We start from the raw sequence: 17,542 nt of genomic DNA, 5'->3' as shown, positions 1-17,542 counted from the left end.
GCCCTCAACTGGCCCTGTACACAACCTCTGAGCTGACCACCTCCCTCCCAGCCTGCTTTCCGGCCAGCTTTACCCAAGTGGATCAGGAATCTCATGGGTTATCCTAGTCCCATCAGAAGTTTCGACAGAGAGGAGGACTCTTCTAGGAAAAACCCTGGCCAGAAGCATCACCCTAAAAAACAAAGACACTCGACTACACAGAGAAAGAGGTCAACCTGGCAGGACAATTGTCCCTTCACTGGGGGGCGGGCGATGGGGAAGGCACGGATGGGGAAAGAGAGAGCTCTGCACCTTTAAGATAGTGTTTTTAAAGTTAATTAATTAATTAATTAATTAATTCTGGTTAATTACCTTTGTCGAGCAGCCACTCATCTACTACTCGACCAAGCCGGTAGGGGATTCTCTGTCTAGCAATCGCCAGGCGCTCGTTATCAAAGTTTCCTTGGAAAAGTTTAGAAAGACAGTAGGTTTCTCAGGCGGCGAAGTCCAAAGGAGTTAGAAAAGTAATTATGCATTTCTCAGGAGACTCAGAGTAAGCAGCAACATCCAAAGGCAAGGGGGGAAGGTCCACCCAAGGCAGGAGAAGAAACGCTGGGTCCCCTGTCCTCCCATCCCCTCCCTACGTTCCCATCCAGAGCCAGCCTCACCCTGGGGGCAGGAGCGACCCAAAGAAAGAGAGAGGGACAAAGAAGAAAAGGAAAGGGGAATGAAAGAAAAGGCAGCTGGAAGGTCAAATGTCAGAGGTTAAACAGGTTTATCCGGGCTCAAGCTGTCGCCCAGCTTCCTTCCCCATCCCAGAGTGGGGCAGCGGGCGGGCGGGCGGGGCATTTAGCAGGTTTAAGTTAGGGGGTGGGAGGCCTCAGTGGCCCAGCTGGTTACTGCGTTTAGAGGGCGGTTTAGAAGTAGGAGGGATGGGTTAAGCAAGGGGTTTATGCAGCATTTAGGGGGGTGGCCGGGCACACGCACTGAACAGTGAGACTTAAACCACTTCTCCAAGCTGTCTCGGCTCCCTTCACCTTCCATGCTCCACTTCCAGCTTTCCCTTCATCTCCCACTCCACCCCACTGCCAGCTTCCACCTTAATCCCCCACCCCTGCAGGCCCCCAAGCCCACCACTGCTCTCATGGCAGGCGCTTCCAGTTTCCCACCCTGGTCACTCACTGCCCCCTGTGTGGGCACCACTGCAGGTGACCTCACCAGTGTGCCTAGTGTGGCAGCAAGAGCGTCCCCCACAGCCCCACCCACCCCTCCTCCCTTCCCTCCAGTCTCTCAGGTGCCATCTCACCATCTCACCTCCTCTTCCACCACCTTTTTCCACCCAGGGTTCCCTCCCTACAGCCACCCCAGCCCTCCTTTGCCTGGTGACTCCTCCTCTCCTCCCCCATCTCAGCTCCATTCCAAGACCCTCAGACTCCTCTCTGCTCAGGTCCCATCTCCTTTCTGCCCTGTTAACCCAGCCCAGCTCCTGACCCCCTCTCACTCACAAGCTTTTCTCCTTCAGGCTCTTCCCCCACAATTCCTAACGCCCACCTTCTTCTCAATCCTCGGCTGGCCATCTGGACGCACCTGTTCCTTTCTCCATTCACCATTCTGCAGGCCCTGGAGACAGGGAAGGAGGACGTGTGTGTGCGTGTGTGTGTGTCTGTCTGTGGACAGGGCTTTGTCCGTGTGCCTGGCAGCTCTGTGTGCTCTTCTCAGTCCCTGGCTGTGGGTGATCCCCGTCGGCAGCCATGGAAATGGAAATGATCTCTTTTGGGAGTCTGGCCACTCTTCCCACTGAAACCATTGCATACTGTTCAATAACAAGCATGCTGTTTTGGGCGGCGGGGAGGCTCTTTCCCTCTTATCTCCTCCTGCACAGCTGCGCTCCCTGCCCAGCGAAACATGGGCCTGGGCCTGGGTCTGCCTACACCTCCCATGAACGAGCCCCCCCCACATCCACGTGTGCATGGTGGTGCCCTCCGAGGCGCTCAGGAGGCAATGAGACCTGCCTTCCCTACAGATTCACGTCCCTCGTGTTTAAGTTGAAAATGGATCATTTATTCATTTAGTCACTCAGCAAACATTTCTTGAGTACCTGCTCTGTTTCTGGTGCTGGGTACTGGAGATGGGGAAATGAAGGCCTGGCCCTTGCCCACCGGGAGCCCCAGCCAAGCGAGGAAGCCTGGCAAGTGACCAATAGTAGTCTGTGTTCTGGCAGAGGTAGCACAGGGCACCCCATTCTGGAAATGGGGGTGGAAGGGGCCAAAGAAGACAATGTAGGAGGAGAGGCGGAGTGGCCGGAAAGGGGTCACGTGGGGCAAGGGAGGGCAGGGGAGCGCGCATGCAGAGGCAGACCGGGACCTGCCTATGCTGGGCTACTTGTGTGTGTGTGTCCTGAGAGGAAAGGAAGAAAGGGCATCTGCCTTATTGGAACACAAGACAATTCTAAGAAAAGCTCTGTGTGCTGGGCCTGTCTTCTATGCCATGTCATTCTAGCGTTCCTTAGGTTGTCTCAGGAATTCTCACAGTATGGCTGTGAGGTAGGTGTTATTCCCACTTTTCAGAGGTGGAAACAGACTCAGAGAGGCTAGACGACTTGTCCAAAGCCACACGGCTTGTCAGTAGGAGATCCAGGATTAAAAGCCAGGCCCTGCTGACGCAAGGTCCCTGAGCGGTGTCTCTGCTCCCTAAGCGGCGGGGGGCCCAGGCTCTCCGCCCCCGCACACTGCTAACCTGTCCTGCCGGTACAGCTGAGGACGACACCCAGCTTTTGTAGACGATCTGCTCTCACCATGCACATAGGCAGGCAGCCACCAGGCCCTCAGGTTACTCCATTCTGCAGGTGAGGGGCACAGCCGGCCATCTGCCCCACCTCCAGCCAGGAGTCCCCGAGCAGGCAGGACTCCTCTGACCTAGTCTCTGGCCTGCTGGGCTCCAAGGGGAGCAGCTCTGGACCCGAGCCATGGCTTGTTGTGGTCAGGCTTTCATGCCCCACCCCCCCATCCAGCCCTGTCCAGCACAGACTGATGTCTTCACTACTACGCAGATTACTCTGGTGTGTGTGTGGCTGAGAGAGAGAGAAGTCTGATGCCCACAGGGCAAGCATATGCACACAGCCTGGCCAATGTGTGGAACTTAGCACTGGGGCCCTTGTGTGTCTCGGTGACCCCACACGTGCCAGCCCTCCGCAGCGATGTGTCTGTCTGGCCAGGTGAATATTTGCAGTCATCCGTGTGTCTGGGGTTGGCCTGTGTGTCCATCAGCCTCTGTGTTTATTAGCAACATGTGGTTCTCTATGTCCAGGGGCCGCCCGAGAATGTCTGGGTACAAGCCCACACGAACATGAGTTGGGAGCCTACACTGGCATGTTTCTCCCAGCAGAAGTGGGCCCATGAGATTTGCACACCTGCACTTTTCACTGTCTTTCTGCCCAGGCCACTCTTGGTCAACATGGGGCGGCTTCTGTGCCTCTGCCTGGGTTGTCACTTCTGCCTGAGAGAGGAGCCGAGGCCACACATGCCCTGCTTCTCGGTCGCCTCGTGTATGTGACTGCAGTGTCACTCAGCCCACAGCTCTGCGTGTCTGTGTCTCTGCGGTTCTCCCCTGCAGTGGCTCGATTCCCCCCCACCCCCCTTATCTCCCGCACTGAGGCTCTCTTCCTCTCCTCCCGAGGCTCTGTCCACCTCTCCTCTCCCTGGCTGGGTCTGTGCAACGGCGGCTCCATATATCTCTGCATCACTCCAGGAGCCGCCTCCGTCTTTGCTTATGTCTCAGGGACGATTTCCATATCTCTCCATCGCTCCTCTGGTTTCCTCTTGCTCTGAAGCTCTGTCTCTGCCTCCCTGGGCATCTCGCAGTCTCTGCCACCTCATTCCTTTCATGTTCTCATCCCTAGCTCTCTCCTGTACTCCTCAGACCTGGGCTCGTCCGCGGCCACCACAGCTGTCACATTGTTGAACGGGGTCTCTGCATTCCTATGCTTGCCTCCCCTCCCACCAAGACTGCGAGCCCCCTGCAAGCAGGGGCTGTGGCCCACTCACCTCTGCGTCCCCAGGGCCTAGCACACAACCTGCCTGGTGCCTAGTAGGGTGTCAATAAAGGTTTGTTGAATGCACTTGACCCTATTTTTCACTCTTGTCATTTCTCTCTCTCTCTCTCCCTTTCACTATGTCCCTTACGCCCTGAGAAACTGGGGTTCCTTTTCTCTGAGTCTCCATGGTTACTTCTCTTCCTTTAACTAAGATCTCCTAATATGGCTCTTTACTTGCTCTTTGTAAAGACCTTGGTTCCTTCCTTAGTTCTGTCCTTGGGAACCGCCCTGTCTCCTCACCAAGATATGTTCTGGGTTATTTCCGGATCTTCTCTACCTTTTTCTGCGTCTGCCCCCACCCCCTTTCCACCTGGCCCTCAATTCTGAACTCATCCTTTCCTCAAGTGCATCAGACTCTCTCTACCTCTACCTTCCCTCCTCTTCTCTTCTCCCTCATCCCCAAACTGGACCTGGCCTTGCAGCCTTCCCTGCTTAGCTTTGCTCTCTCCCTCCTAGCTGCCAAACTCCCAGGAGCGCAGTCTTGGTCGGTCCTCCAAATCTCCCCCAGGGTTCTCTGTAGCCACACCCATCCTGGTCCCGCCTCCCTGTCAGCCTTCTCATCGTTGCCACGCCCACATCCCGACGCCTCTCCGCTTAGCCCCGCCCCAGGTGCAGGCAGTGCTCCTATCAGAGGCCTCCCTGCCCTGCCCGGCCACTCCCGCCACACCTCTGAGCGCCCAGGCGGCCTACCTGCCGGGTACCGCTCGTTGACCGGCCAGCTGTCCACCTGCAGGGTGGCGTTGCCACCGCTTCGAGTGAAGCGCACCACATGGTATTTGCCGTCACTCACGATGGCATTGGGCTCATCGATGGTAATGTCGTCTGTGCCCACGTTAAAGATCACCCCCACGGTGCCCTGGTCCTGAGGACAGGAAGGTAGAGGTCAGCAACCAGGAAGGAGCAACCCTTCACTCCTTCTAGAGCTCTACCTGTGACCACCACCAGCCCAGCTCCACAGCACTTCATAGCTTTACCACGTACTTCTCCCAGTCGTGCCTTTATTGGACCCTCTCACCTGCCCAAAGAGGGGGGCAGGCTCGTCCCTTCCCCATATACTGGCAAGGGAGTAAATTGTGGCTCAGAGAGGTCGGGGAAGCCACCATGGGCTGCAGAGCCTGGGCCTGCAGCACTTCCACTGATCACTCCTGCCTCTTGCCTTTTGGTTCATTCAGAACATTCACAGATGTTTCCAGGGCACCTACTCTGTTCAAGGGCTCCTGAGCCTAGGCCTCAGACAAGATAACCAGGGCCCTGCTGGGGACCAGCGTGAGCACAGAGGGCAGAGGCTGCCCTAAAACACAACCAGCAGAGAAGTCCACGGGAGCCGCCCCTGTCTGGGGAAGGTCTGACAGCCCCACCCCCACCCCCTAGCCTCAAGCCTCCCATCCCATGTGCTCAGTACTGAGCAGGCCCCCCAGGGCTCCCGCACCAGGGCACCCGCGTGCCTCTCTTGGCAGCCCATCAGGCCCCATGTAGGCCAGGCCTGAGTGTGCGGGCAGAGGTGGGAGTGTGAATTGCACGCTTTGGAAGGTGACAGGTATGGAAAGAGATCAGGGAGACAAACCACGTGGGACTTATCAAGGAAAGGTGAGCATGGGGGTGTAGGTTAGAGCATGGGGCTGGGAGCTGGGGAGGGACAGGCAGAGGACAGACAGGGACGAGGCCTAGAGAAGGGGAGTAAGGAGTCCCTCTGACCCACCCCGGCCCCCGGCTCTGGAAAGGACCTCCATGGGGAACCCTGCAGAGGCCACCCAGGATACAGAGCAAGAAGAGTTATGTTAATGGTGCCAGAGTGAGAGGGTGAGCTTCACTGAACCCCAAAATCGTGATGGCCCTCTGGGTACAGTACACACGTTCTCTTCATCCCCATAGCAACCCTCTGGAACCCCAGATTTGAAGCCCATTTGGTCTGACTCCAAAGCCAATGTTCTCTCCCCCTTGCCCACTAGTCTGAGGAGACACTGCCTCAAATTGCTGGGGGCGGGGGGTGATCTGAGAGGCTAGAGGCCAGAAGAAAGGCCCCTAGGCCCTCAACCCTGTCCCCTATCCCATTCCCCTGCACTTCCCAGCGGTACTCCTGAGCTCGGCCTCCTGCAGTCCCACACAGGACAGACACTGGCACGGGTTCACTCAGGCCCCCTGGATCACACACAGTCAAGGGGACCCGGGTCATCACTGCACACACTACACTCCTGGGGTCTTCCTGAAAGTCTGCTCCCGTCAGCCCGGAGAACAAGGAACCACTCAGCCCGGGCACAAGGAACCACTCAGCCTGGGCACAAGGAACTACTCTGCTGCCACCTCCTACAGCCAGTGGAGCCAAGCGGCTTGGTGTCACTGGAGGTGGGGATAGGGTAGCTCACAGATGGGGCAGGGATTGGGGTTCTGAGAGTTGCGGCACACGTGTGTCTCACTTGGAAACCCACGCCCTATCCCTTTCCTACTGTGGTTCCAGTTCCCCTCCTCCTAGAACCTGGGAAGCCCCCCCACACACACACAGTCATACACGTATGCAGCACCTTTCCTTGTCAGATGCAGTAAAGCAAGGAAACTGAGGCTGGCCTTGCCTAACAAAGAGTACTAGCGAGCCCCACCCACCTACCACCCACAACTGACAACATCCCAGGGAGCTCACCTGCTCCCACACACGTGAGGGGAACAGCCATGCTCCCCAGTACTATTGTTAGCAAAGGCATCGCCCAGAATAGCGCCAGTCCTTGGACGCCTCCGAGGGTTCCTCCCTACGGGGCTCAGCTGGGCGGTGAAGGCCGTCAAGGGGCAGTCACAGCCTGGGGCCGGCCGGGCAGAGGGCCAGCCCGGGCAGCTGGAAGGCAGGACACCTGGGTTTCCCAGGAGGCAGGGGAGCTCAGAGCCGTGCACTCCGGGGGAGAGGCAGCTCCCCAGAGCTGCTCCCGACGTGAAGTCAGTTGTCACTTCTGTTAAAGTCATTAATTCCTAATTCCCCAATTACCTCATTAGGCAGCGGTGGGGAGAACGCGGCCGCTCCTACAGCAAATAATTATGGGAGTCAAAATTAATTTGGCAAAGTGGAGCGACGCTTTATTAGAAACGTCAAATTGCTTTTCTCTTATTTTGCTGCCGCCTCCCCGCTCTCTGAGAGCTGCTAATGACGCTGTGGTGGGAGCTGCTGGGACACCAAGGCAGGAGGGGGCTTGGGGGCTGCCCTCAAGGGGCTGCAGCCCTTCTGGTACCCAACTCTCCCCTGAGAACTGGCCTCTCTCATGGCTCCCATGCTTCCTCCAGGACCCCCCACCTTCGCCAGGCACCCCCTCTCCCCTGCCCCGTGCAGCGCCAGGCACCAAGCCTTGTTCCTCCACAAGCCTTCACCTGGCAAGGTCCGTGGGCCACTGCTGGGAGGGAAAGGAGACAGGTGCCTTCTCCCTGCACCCTGATACCCCCATCCTCTCTCCTTAGCACTAGGGTCCCCTAAACCTACAGCACAGACACACCGATGCTGTCAAAGAGACAGAGAACACGCGCAGGTGTTCTCTCGTGCAGGTGGACGAGCACTGGCGACACTAGCTGACACGGGTATTCGCTGCCAGGGTGCTTTCTAAGGGCTGGGCGATGCCCTCAGAGCTTTACATACGTGATCTCGTCCACACCTCTGCCTCCTATTGTGCCACCTCTACACAGATGAGGTCACTGATGCTAGAGAGGTGGGGTGACCGCACCAAGAGCAAGGAAGTGGCAGAGTTGGGACTCAAACCCAGGCCCCTGCTCCCAAGCCACGCATTGCCTCTCACGACTTGGGGAAGAGAACAGGATCCCTCGGTCACAGGGAGGGACCCGGAAACACAGTCTCACCAGCCACACATGGTCAGGCAACTGCAACAACAGCAACCACACTCAGCCAGGAAACACAAATCCAGAGCGCCACACCTGACCAGAGGCCACAAGACACAGCCGCTCTCATCACCCTCACAGTCCCCCAATGTCACACAGTCACGTGCGCTGTCCACAGCGATCCTGTCTCACACAGGCCGAGACGCTGTCTGTCTTGCTCTCATGGACACGGAACTCCCAGGCCTTCTCCCCAGGCCACTCTGTGCTCTGTACCCCTTTCCTCCACACTCCCTGTCCGTTCTCCCCTGCCCAGCACCCCACTTCCAATCCAGCTCCGCTGTGCCCCCAGGACACCTCTCCTCACACCTCCTCCCTTCACCACCAGGTGTTGGGGGAAGGGTACACAGCCATGGGACTCTAAAAACCTGTAGTGTAAGGAGGGGCCAGTAGCCACAGTCCCAATCAGATGGGAAGGAACCAGAGCCCAAACAAGCCTTCTCCCCTGGCTTCCTTGCTCCCCTGAAAGCCCAGGGACCCCTCACCCAGACCTTTCCAGCACACAGAGCCTGGCCAGCCTGCTCAACTCTCCCAGTTCACGGCTTCTAGCCAGACTCAGCATGTGGGGTATACAGGGAAAGAATGGAGGCAGCTGTATAGGTGAGGTTCAGGGGCTACAACCATGGGGAGGGGCCAGGGGAGAGGCTAAGAGCAGAAATGAAATATAGCAAGGCCAGAGGCCACAGAGAAAGGGTGTGGACAGGACCAGAGATGGAGAAAGGCTCGAGGAAGCAAAGGGGCTGCCTGCAGACCAGATTTGGGATGAAAACTGTGGGGAGAGGAGCTGCAGGTAGGGCAGGAGGCTCAGAGGGAGGCGCTGGGAGGGAGCAGAGCTTGAGGAAGGAAGATTGAGGCCCAGGGAAGAGCTGGGCAGAGAAAGGCAGAGCTGGGGGCGACCAGAGGTCGGGGCGGGGCGCGGGCATGGGGCTGGGCCTAGCCGTCACAGATAGTGAGCACAGCCAGAGAGGCTATGGTCAGAGGGTGGCTGGGGCGCAAAGGTCATAGAAACAGAGGTCAAGGACAGGGCAGTCAGGGGCAGGATTTGAAGGCAAGGTGAAGAAGCAAAGGTGGGCTGCTCTGGGGCAGGGAGGTTTGAAGGAGGGGGGCAGGAACAGGGGCAGGGCACAGCGGGCTGCCCTAGGCAGTCTAGGAGGGAGCAGGCAGCAGCCCAGGGCAGTCACTAATGTGGGGACATTTCTGAAAGCTGCAAAATGGCGTGGAAGACTCCCGGAAGCCCTTGACTGCATTTGGAAAGGTCAGAAGACACACATGGTCTCAAGGCATGGGGAACAGGGGAGCTTCACGTCAGCGTGGTGACGCTGGGAGTCTCGTGCATAATCAGGAGGGGACTTCAGGAATCGGGGAACAGAGGTTCTGAGGGCTCCACAAGGAGAGATTGGAGGTACTGACCCCGCAGCAATGAAGGGACTGACTGGATTTGGGGTGAGAAGGTTGGGGGGCCTTACGATGTGCAGCTGCAGGTAGTCGCCGAGGCCAGAGGCGCTGTCCACCCTCACCAGCACAGCGCTCCGCTGGTGCGTGCTGAAGCCCACGGCCAGGCGGTCCATCCTCGTGCTGGGCCGGTCATTGGGGGGCCACGTGTAGGTGATGAGCGCTCCCCCCTTCCCAAAGATGTATGTGGTTCCGGCTGCAGAGAGAAGGAAAGGGAGAGGGAGATATGACATCAGAAGGCCAAGATCAGCAGGTCCACGGGACGGTGACCTGATCACTGGGACACCAGGTTTCGGGTACAGGGCTTCAGCTGGGATGCCCACAGCAGCCACCAGGCCCTAAAGTCCTGGGGAACAGTTGGCAGGAGGGTGCCCGGGTGAGAGCCTGTGCATGCGCACAGACAGATGTAGCTGCCTCATCAAGAATTCTGGTTTTAATTACAGCAAAACAGAGAGGTAACAGAGACAGTGACACCGAGAGAGAGCCCAGAGAGAGGCTGCAAGGGGACCAAGAGGAGTGCTGGGGGCAGGCAGGACCCAAGGGGAGGCAGGACCCAAGGGCCTGGCCAGATGGACTTCTCCCAGGGCTGGCAGAGGTGACAGATCCAAGGTGTGTGCTTCCGTGGGGCCAGCGCTAAGCAGGCACCGAGGCAAAAGGAGCCCCAGGCGATGGCAGGAGAAAGATCCAGGGCTGTGTTCAGCTCTGACTCATAGCCCACAGGCTGGCATCCCTCCAACACCTGCCCCCCACCCCCTCCTGTTTGCCCAAGACTCTCTGCTTCCATTCCCAGCTAGGGGGCTGCCTGAGACCCAAAACAGGGGGTCCTGGATCGCTGCCAGAAGAGAAACACATAGGGGATGCAGGGGGGGGCGGGTTGAGACTGACAGCCAGGGGAGGAAAGAGGCAGGGAGACAGATGGACAGAGAGGGACAGAGAGGGGTGTAGCTGAGAGAAAGCAGGAGAGTGGGAGCCAGAGATGAAGGCTCCCTCTCCCTGCCCTCCTCCACCCCACCCTCTCTCCCCCTTGGTCTCCTCTTCTCCATCTTCTCCATCCGGCTTCCGGGGGCGGGTGTGAGGTCCCTAACGATCTCAGCCCCAAAATAAACCCCATTAGTCTCCATGTTCCCTCCTGCGGCTGACTGGGCTCCCTGGGGGTGGGGGCAGACTGATGGCTTGGGTGGGGGTAGGAGTGGGGGGCCGGTCACCCAGTTTCCTGAAGGGAGCCTTTTCTGGGAGGCCTAGAGGCCTAGTACTCTGGGGCCTTAAGAGAAGGGAAGAGAACAATCTTGCATTCTTTAGAACATAAATGGAGCAGATGAGATTCATAAAATACTTAATTAAATAATTAGCCACTAACGACTCCTCTCAAAGCACTTCTTGGGGGGAAGAGGGGTTCAGGGGAGGACTTACCCAGAGAGGAAGAGAGAGAAGCAGATGGGGTCTGAGGGCAAAAGCCTGGTGTAGGCTGGGAGGAAAGTGGGGCCTTGGGGTGGGACAGCTCTGGGAGGGATGGAAAACCTAGGGTCAGGGAGCTGGGAGCCTGGGGGAGGGGTGGGCCTGGCTGCTGGGGGGCCTGAGGCACTTCCAAGGAGCAGACCTGCTCTGCCAAGATGGTATCCCAGCTGGTAACACTAAGGCTGGGCCCCTCCAAAAACCTCGGGGTCTCTCCCCTCCGGGACTCAAGAGCCCAGTTGTACTTCCAGCAGTACAGTTCAGGGATAGGGGGCTCTACCCCAGGAAGTTCCCAGGCCCCCAAAAGAGAGGGGACTCCTGAGAGCCTTGGAGGGAGGCACCACGTGCAGGCCCAGGGAGGAGCTAGGGAGGACCGGAGGAGAGAAGGAGGTGCCTGGAGGCCTGAGAGGCAGTGACGCCAGCGGGGTCTGGGCTTAGGGGAACAGGGGCTATTCCCCAGGGCACTTGTGTTCCATGCCCTCCATCTCCCCAGGAAGGGCCAGAGAGGAGAGATCCTCCCCCCACCCCGGGGCAGGAAAGGTGTGAAAGAACAGCCTTGATGTCTAATAACTGACATCTCGCCATAGGCTGTCACTGGGGAAAGCGCCTCTAGCACATGGGGAGCTTGGCTCTGCCCCCTCCAGACCCAAGTGTCCTTTCTACCTAGGGACCCTGAAGGCCCAGAGCTGGGGGCCCTGAACCAAGAGTAGAATGGAAAGTTGGATGGGGGCAGGGTACACTGAGCCGCACCCCTACACAGGGGTCGGGGTGGACGGCCAGGGCCTGAAGGCCAGGAGCAGGGTAGGCCTTAGCCGCCAGCAACAGTCTCTCCACTTCCAACACTGCAGCACTCTGGAAAAATCGGCTGTCTCCATGGCAACCTTAATATCCAGGGTCCTCCCTTCCCCCTCCACTCACTCACAAACTACGGCCAAATTTGGGAGTGGGGAGGGTCAAGGGAGCTAAGCTGCTGACCTTCCTCCACACACACCATCCCACCCCAACCTGACCGGGGGCTGCTGTGTCTTCACCCCCTCGGCTTCCAGGGACTCCCAGTTAGACCGAGGAGGGGCTTGTTGGGTTTCTCGGTCCCTCCGACCAGTGAAGGAAACACCATCCACCTGAGGCCTGCTCCCAAGTCTCCCATGTCTAGGAAAAACGAGGCCCTTTCTCCTCACTTTCCCACCCAGGAACCCAGACTGCACGTCACCCTGGAGAGAATCCTGCCTGAGCCCGGAGAGGGCCTGAGGTGCCCACGGGCAGGACGATGCCCCAGTGGGCAGTGAGGCCCACGGGCTGAGAGGCTGCATTGCCTCCCACACCCCAAACCCCAGGCACACAGGTCCCCAGTGACGTACCCGCAGGCCCCACACCCACGGAGGAGACGACGCACCCAGCTGCACACAAAGGCCCGGGGTGGAGAGGCAGCCCCCCGAGAGGAGACGCGCCGGGCCGGGCAACATGGCGGTGAGGCACAAAGGCGGCCACGGCAGGCAGCGAGGGCAGGGCGAGCGCGGCGCATTGGTCCCTGCCCCCGGCCTCCCGTCGCGTCCCAGCCCCGGGCCCTGCTCGGCCAGGCCTCCCCCGGGATTTGTTACCCAGCTGCTCTCTCACTGCGGCCAGTTTATTAGGCGGGGCGGGCCGGGAAAAGCCTCGGGGCGTTTATCAGACTGTGTGCGGATCGGGCGGAGGGACACTTCTTGGGCCAAAGGGGTGAAGGATGAAACGTTTATTGCACTGGGGCGGGAGTAATTACCCCGGGGAGACGTTTCTCATCGCAGCCCCGCAATCCCGCCCGAGGGCGCAGAGGGCTGGGGAGGCAGGACGGGCAGGGGGCGGGGCTCCACCTAGTCCCTCCGGGGTTGGTCCCCATCCGGCGGCGCCACGCGCCTCTCACCCCTCAGGCCCTCCTCGGCCCTGGCCACCCGACTCCCGGGGGAAGACAGAGACACGGAGCCAGGGCTCCGCACCACATCTAGGGCCTCTGAAAGGTTCCAGAAAGGGCTCCGCAGTGGAAACGGGCCTAAGCCAAGGACCACAGTGTTGCCCTAAGGTGGTCCAGACCCACTGCTTTTGACCTCCCCACGAAAACCGCTAGTGAGCTACACTGCAGAACAATTCGGGGGGTCGCACATCCCTGAAGCCCGAGACAAGAGCGCTCTGGCCCACCACTCAAAGCTCCAGAGCGAGCACCTTCTGCCCACCTCCAAAGAGTCTTCTCACTGCCTCCCAGACCCAAAAATTCCCCGATCCAGTAACACACTCAATGATCCAGAATCCTCCATATATAGTTCCTACACACCTGCATTCTAGAAAAGAACCAGCCAACCATTAACAATGGTTAGCTACCCCAGACCCCAACAACATAATCATCCCAAGTAAACACCCCATGTGGGGACACCCCTGTGGTTAAAACTACATGTGCAGACAGACCCTCCACCCGCCCATCTCCCTGCAGCGTCAGAAGCCATGACAAAAATCTGGTAGATCCAGAATCACGGAAGAGAACATGTCCTACACAATCTAGAAAGGCCACACTCCTAGGTGCCCACAGCCCAGCCCAGTTCTTGTATGTGGTTCCTCACAACCCAGGAGGATCTCTCCACAGATCCCCCGCCTGGGCTCTGCTCTCCTGATCTAGAATTCCAGAACAATGTCCCCTCAATTCATGAGTCCCCTTGATTCATCCCCTCAATTCTTGGCCATAAACCATCCAGTTAGAAGTCGAAGTTAACACACCCACATGCCAGCACCCTCTGTAAGCTGGAACGATGAATCCAGAGCCCTGGAAGCTACTGACCCAGAACTGGCTTCAGAGGGCACCACAAATGCAAGTCAGGGGCTGAGAAGCTCCTCAAGGACTCTGAAACCAACATCGGGGTCAAGGACCAGGAGCGTGCCACCCCCTCGGGTCATTTCTAGGAGCCAGGTGTGCTGGTCCCCTCATGCCTAGATCAACATCAGCTGCAGAGCACCACGGGTATCTGGTGAGTCTGTACGGATATTATGTAACAGGAGGGGCTGGGGGACGGAAGGGTAAATAGAGGAAAGAGTAAAGAGAAGGAGGGAAGGAAGGCAAGGAGAAATGCAGTGAGATCCCAAGAGAAGGGAGACAGAAAGGCGGGTGCAGAAAGAGAGGCTCCCTTACCCCGAGGGATGCTGGGGAGACGCTGGGCAGAAAGGAAAGGTCTCCCCTGGCCCAGGGAGGTCTCCCCAGCTGGCCTCTTCCTTTAGCCAAGTGTGAAACCCTAAGACAAGCCTGTCCTTTCACCTCCCCCCAGGGCTAAGCTGAGCGGAGGCAGGGTTCAGCCATGACACATGGTCTCCTCCCTGCTCTTGTGTGTCCTCTGACCCTTTTCCTTCCTTTCACCTACCTGACCCTTACGGGCTCCTCCACTCAGGTTCCCACCACTTTCCATCACTTCTCTGGGCGCCCTCCAGCTCATCCTCTGCTTCCATGTGGCACTGGGCAGCCATTGGCCCTCTTGGGGCTGTTTTTCTCCTCTGCCCAGCAAGGAGGGGGCCATCTCTGAGGCAATCCCAACACAAACTTTCCATAGCCACTCCCCCTGCCCCATGTTCTTTCCTCCATTTTCTCTCCCTCTCGCCCAGCTCTTCACATCCCAACTCCAGGTCCTCCACTGAGCCTTCCTCTGGCCTCAGTGCCCAGGCCCCTCCTTCCAATCTGCTCATCTCCCTGGGCCAGCATCTCTCTCCTTTCCCTTTCTCTTTCACCAACTCTCCTCTTCACTCCACAATGCTCTCCCCAATACCCCTGGCTGCCCTTTCCTGTCTCATCCTTTCATGTCTCTCCTCATTGCCCAGAAAGAACATGTCTTATCTGGACCCCTTTGGGAGTAACACCCCCAGAGGGGACAATGAAGAGGAGGGAGGAAGGCACAGAGGGCCAGAGAGCTGTGGGGAGAAACAGAGTTAAGATCAGCAGCAAGGTGGCGGGTGGGCAAGTGGAAGAAGAGAGAGAGACAGGAGAGCGCTGCATGGAGAAGACTCCAGGTGGGACAGAGATCCAACAAGACAAGACTATGCTGAGAAGAGAGAAGCAAGCAATGAAGGGAAGGGTGGAAAGGGCCACTCCTGGGAAATGGATGAGGAGAGAGTAGAGGCAGAAAAATTAGATAAAGACGAAGTAGGAGAAAAGCAAAGAATAGGAAAGGGGAGGAAAGGTGGGAAGTGATATAGGGGAACAAAGACTGGGAAGCAAGGACAAACAGGTGGAGAACAATAATGGGGAGGCAGAGATGAGTGCAGAAATGCAAGGCCATGAGGGGCCTGGAAGTCAAGTGATGACGATACAGGCATGGAAGGTGAGGGAGAAACAAAAATGAAGTGAAAACATGATAGGTGATGGATGAACAGAAATGGGAAGTGATGGAAGTGCAGAAATAGGAGGCAACAAGGGTACAGAGTGAGAACTGGTAAAGACACAGTGATGGGAGATGATGGGAGTTGAGATAAAAGGTGAGGAGAGCATGGAAATGTCAGAGTACCAAGAAGGGAGGTGATGGGGATACAGAAGTGGGAAGTGATGAGAGGACAGGTATAGGAGGTGATGCAAGTACAGGCATGAGAAGTGATGCAGGTACAGAAATGGAAGGTGATGGAGGGTTCATATGGGAGGTTTTAAGTGGTGCCATATGGGAGGTGAGAGAGGTACAGAGCTGGAGGTAATGGGGGTACAGAGAGGGGAAGTGATGAGTGGACTAAAATGGAAAGTGATAGGGTCTCTGGGATGGGAAGTGACAGGAGCTTTGAGATGGAATGTGAAGGAGGGACTGAAATGGGAAGTTATGAAGTCTGACATGGAAATGAAATAAAATGTGAAGAGGGACACATGTGGGAGATAATGGGGAGTACACAGATAGGAAATTATGGGGGTGCAGTGACTGGAAGTGATGGGAGCATGGAGAATATGGGGGACAGAGGTAGAAGGTGGCAGGTACAGAGATGGGAAGAGATGGCATGCAGAGAATCTTAAGGGTCTAAGATATGGAGTGATGAGGGGCCAGAGAAGGGAGGTGAGGAAGGACACAAGCGAGAAGCGACAGAGGTCAGAAATGGAAGGTGACGGGGTCTGAGGGGAAAGTGAAGTAGGTTTTGAAATGGAAGGTTAAGATGAGGTGCTAGCCGAGGAGAGTGTTAGGGGACTGACAGGAGGTGACGGAGACTGGAATGGGGGAAGTCAAGTCCAAGTAAGAGGGCTACAGAGGTGAGAAGAGCTGGAGATCAGAGGTGGAGGCAGGGCAGCCATGAGGAGGTGTGGAAAGGAGAAAGTGGAGATGTTTGGGAGGTGGTGGTGGAAGGACAGTACTGAGGAAAAGAAGGGAAGGTTGCTGGAGGGACAGAGGTGAAATAGAGACTGATATGAAGAGGTTGAAAGAGAGGAGATGGGACATTTGAGAGGCAGAGATGACAGATGGGACAGAGGTGGGATGGTGGTTATGGGGGGCCAAAGACAAGAAGATAATGGGGTGCAGAGATGCAAGACCAGCGATGCAAAGGTGAGGATTAGAAAGAGGTGGAGGTAAACCAGATGGAGAAATAAGGGGCAGACATGGAGGCGGTGAAGAGGAAGAGACTGGGGAAGGGAGAGCTGGACAGAGAATAAAAGAACAGAGAGAGAGAGGTGACAGGGGACCCCAAACAGGTGATAACAAACCAGAGATCAGGATAAGGACGGGAAGGTGAGGCAAGGAAGAAAGTGGTGAAGACAGAGATGAGGTGATAAAGGGATGGGGGTGGTGATGGAGAAGCGAGGGTGGGGCTGAGAAGATGGGAGCCAGAGATGGGAGGCGAGCGGGTGCGGGCCGGAAAGCAGAGGGGCTGGGCCTCAGCGCGCACAGGCTGGGGTGCGGCCCGCCGGGGCCGGGGCCGCGGACACCGGAGGCGGAGGCCGGGGGCGGGGGGCAGCCGGCCGATGGGCCTCGGCAGCGCCACTTACCGTGCCCGCCGCGGGTGAGGAAGGGCATGCGGTTGATGGCGATGGGCACGGTGCCGTGCTTGCTGTGGAAGTGGTGGACGTGGTGGGTGGTGCTGAGGCTGGAGGACACCCGGGCCCCCTCGGCCGCCCCCAGCAGCAGCAACAGCAGCAGGAGCGGCAGCAGAGGTGGCGGCGGTGGCGGTGGCAAGGGCCCGGCCAGGGCGGGGGGGCGGCGCGGGCACCCCCCCGGCCCGCTCCCCCCGGGGGGCATCTCGGCCCGGGGGCGGCCGCCTCACAGCCCCATGGCCGGGGGCGGGGACGCGGGGCTGCGCAGCCCCGCGAAGCCCCCCTCCGGCTCCGAGCCCCGGGAGGGGGGATAGGGGTGAAGAGAAGGAAAACGAGAGCCCAAGCCTCGGTCCGAAGCCAACGAAATCAACTGGACCCCGCCGGGGAATCCGGGGTCCGCGGAGCGGCCACGCCAAGGTCCAGGACGCCAGGGTCCATCGCGGAGCTAAGGGTCGGAGCGGCGCACAGGGCCGTCAGAAACCCGGGGGAGCGCCCGAGGGAGGGGGCATAGTGCCGGGTGGAGGGGCAGGGGGAGCGCGGGGCCAGGCGGGGAGCGGGGAGCGGGGAAATCCTGCGGAAAAACCGAGCCGGGGAGGAGGAGCGGAGGGGAGAAGCAGGAGCCCGACGGAGACTAGGGCCGGCCGCGCGGCTGCCGCCGCTGCCGCCCGACGGAGGCCCGGGGAAAGGAGGGAGCGGCC

The 17,542-nt window shown here is 58.4% G+C and overlaps 1 protein-coding gene across 31 annotated transcripts in view; it reads right to left on the bottom strand.

Moving 5' to 3' along the window:
- The window catches only part of NRXN2 (neurexin 2), a 102,680-nt gene that overhangs the window by 19,215 nt on the left and 65,923 nt on the right, over window positions 1–17,542 (bottom strand). For 21 of the 31 annotated variants that reach the window (XM_081063550.1, XM_081063558.1, XM_081063572.1 and 18 more), the window contains 3 exons: window positions 9,403–9,584; window positions 4,763–4,934; window positions 352–441 (listed from right to left, as the gene is read on the bottom strand). In XM_081063550.1, coding sequence (XP_080919676.1) covers window positions 352–441; window positions 4,763–4,934; window positions 9,403–9,584 — 444 coding nt within the window. Of the gene's footprint in view, window positions 1–351; window positions 442–4,762; window positions 4,935–9,402; window positions 9,585–16,799; window positions 17,115–17,542 lie in introns of those variants that run through there. The other 10 variants (XM_081063555.1, XM_081063564.1, XM_081063571.1 and 7 more) reach the window with 3 other exon arrangements.

Source organism: Rhinolophus hipposideros (genome assembly GCF_964194185.1).
Source record: "Rhinolophus hipposideros genome assembly, chromosome: 10".
NCBI lineage: Eukaryota > Metazoa > Chordata > Mammalia > Chiroptera > Rhinolophidae > Rhinolophus > Rhinolophus hipposideros.
This window is presented reverse-complemented; position numbering and strand designations above follow the sequence as displayed.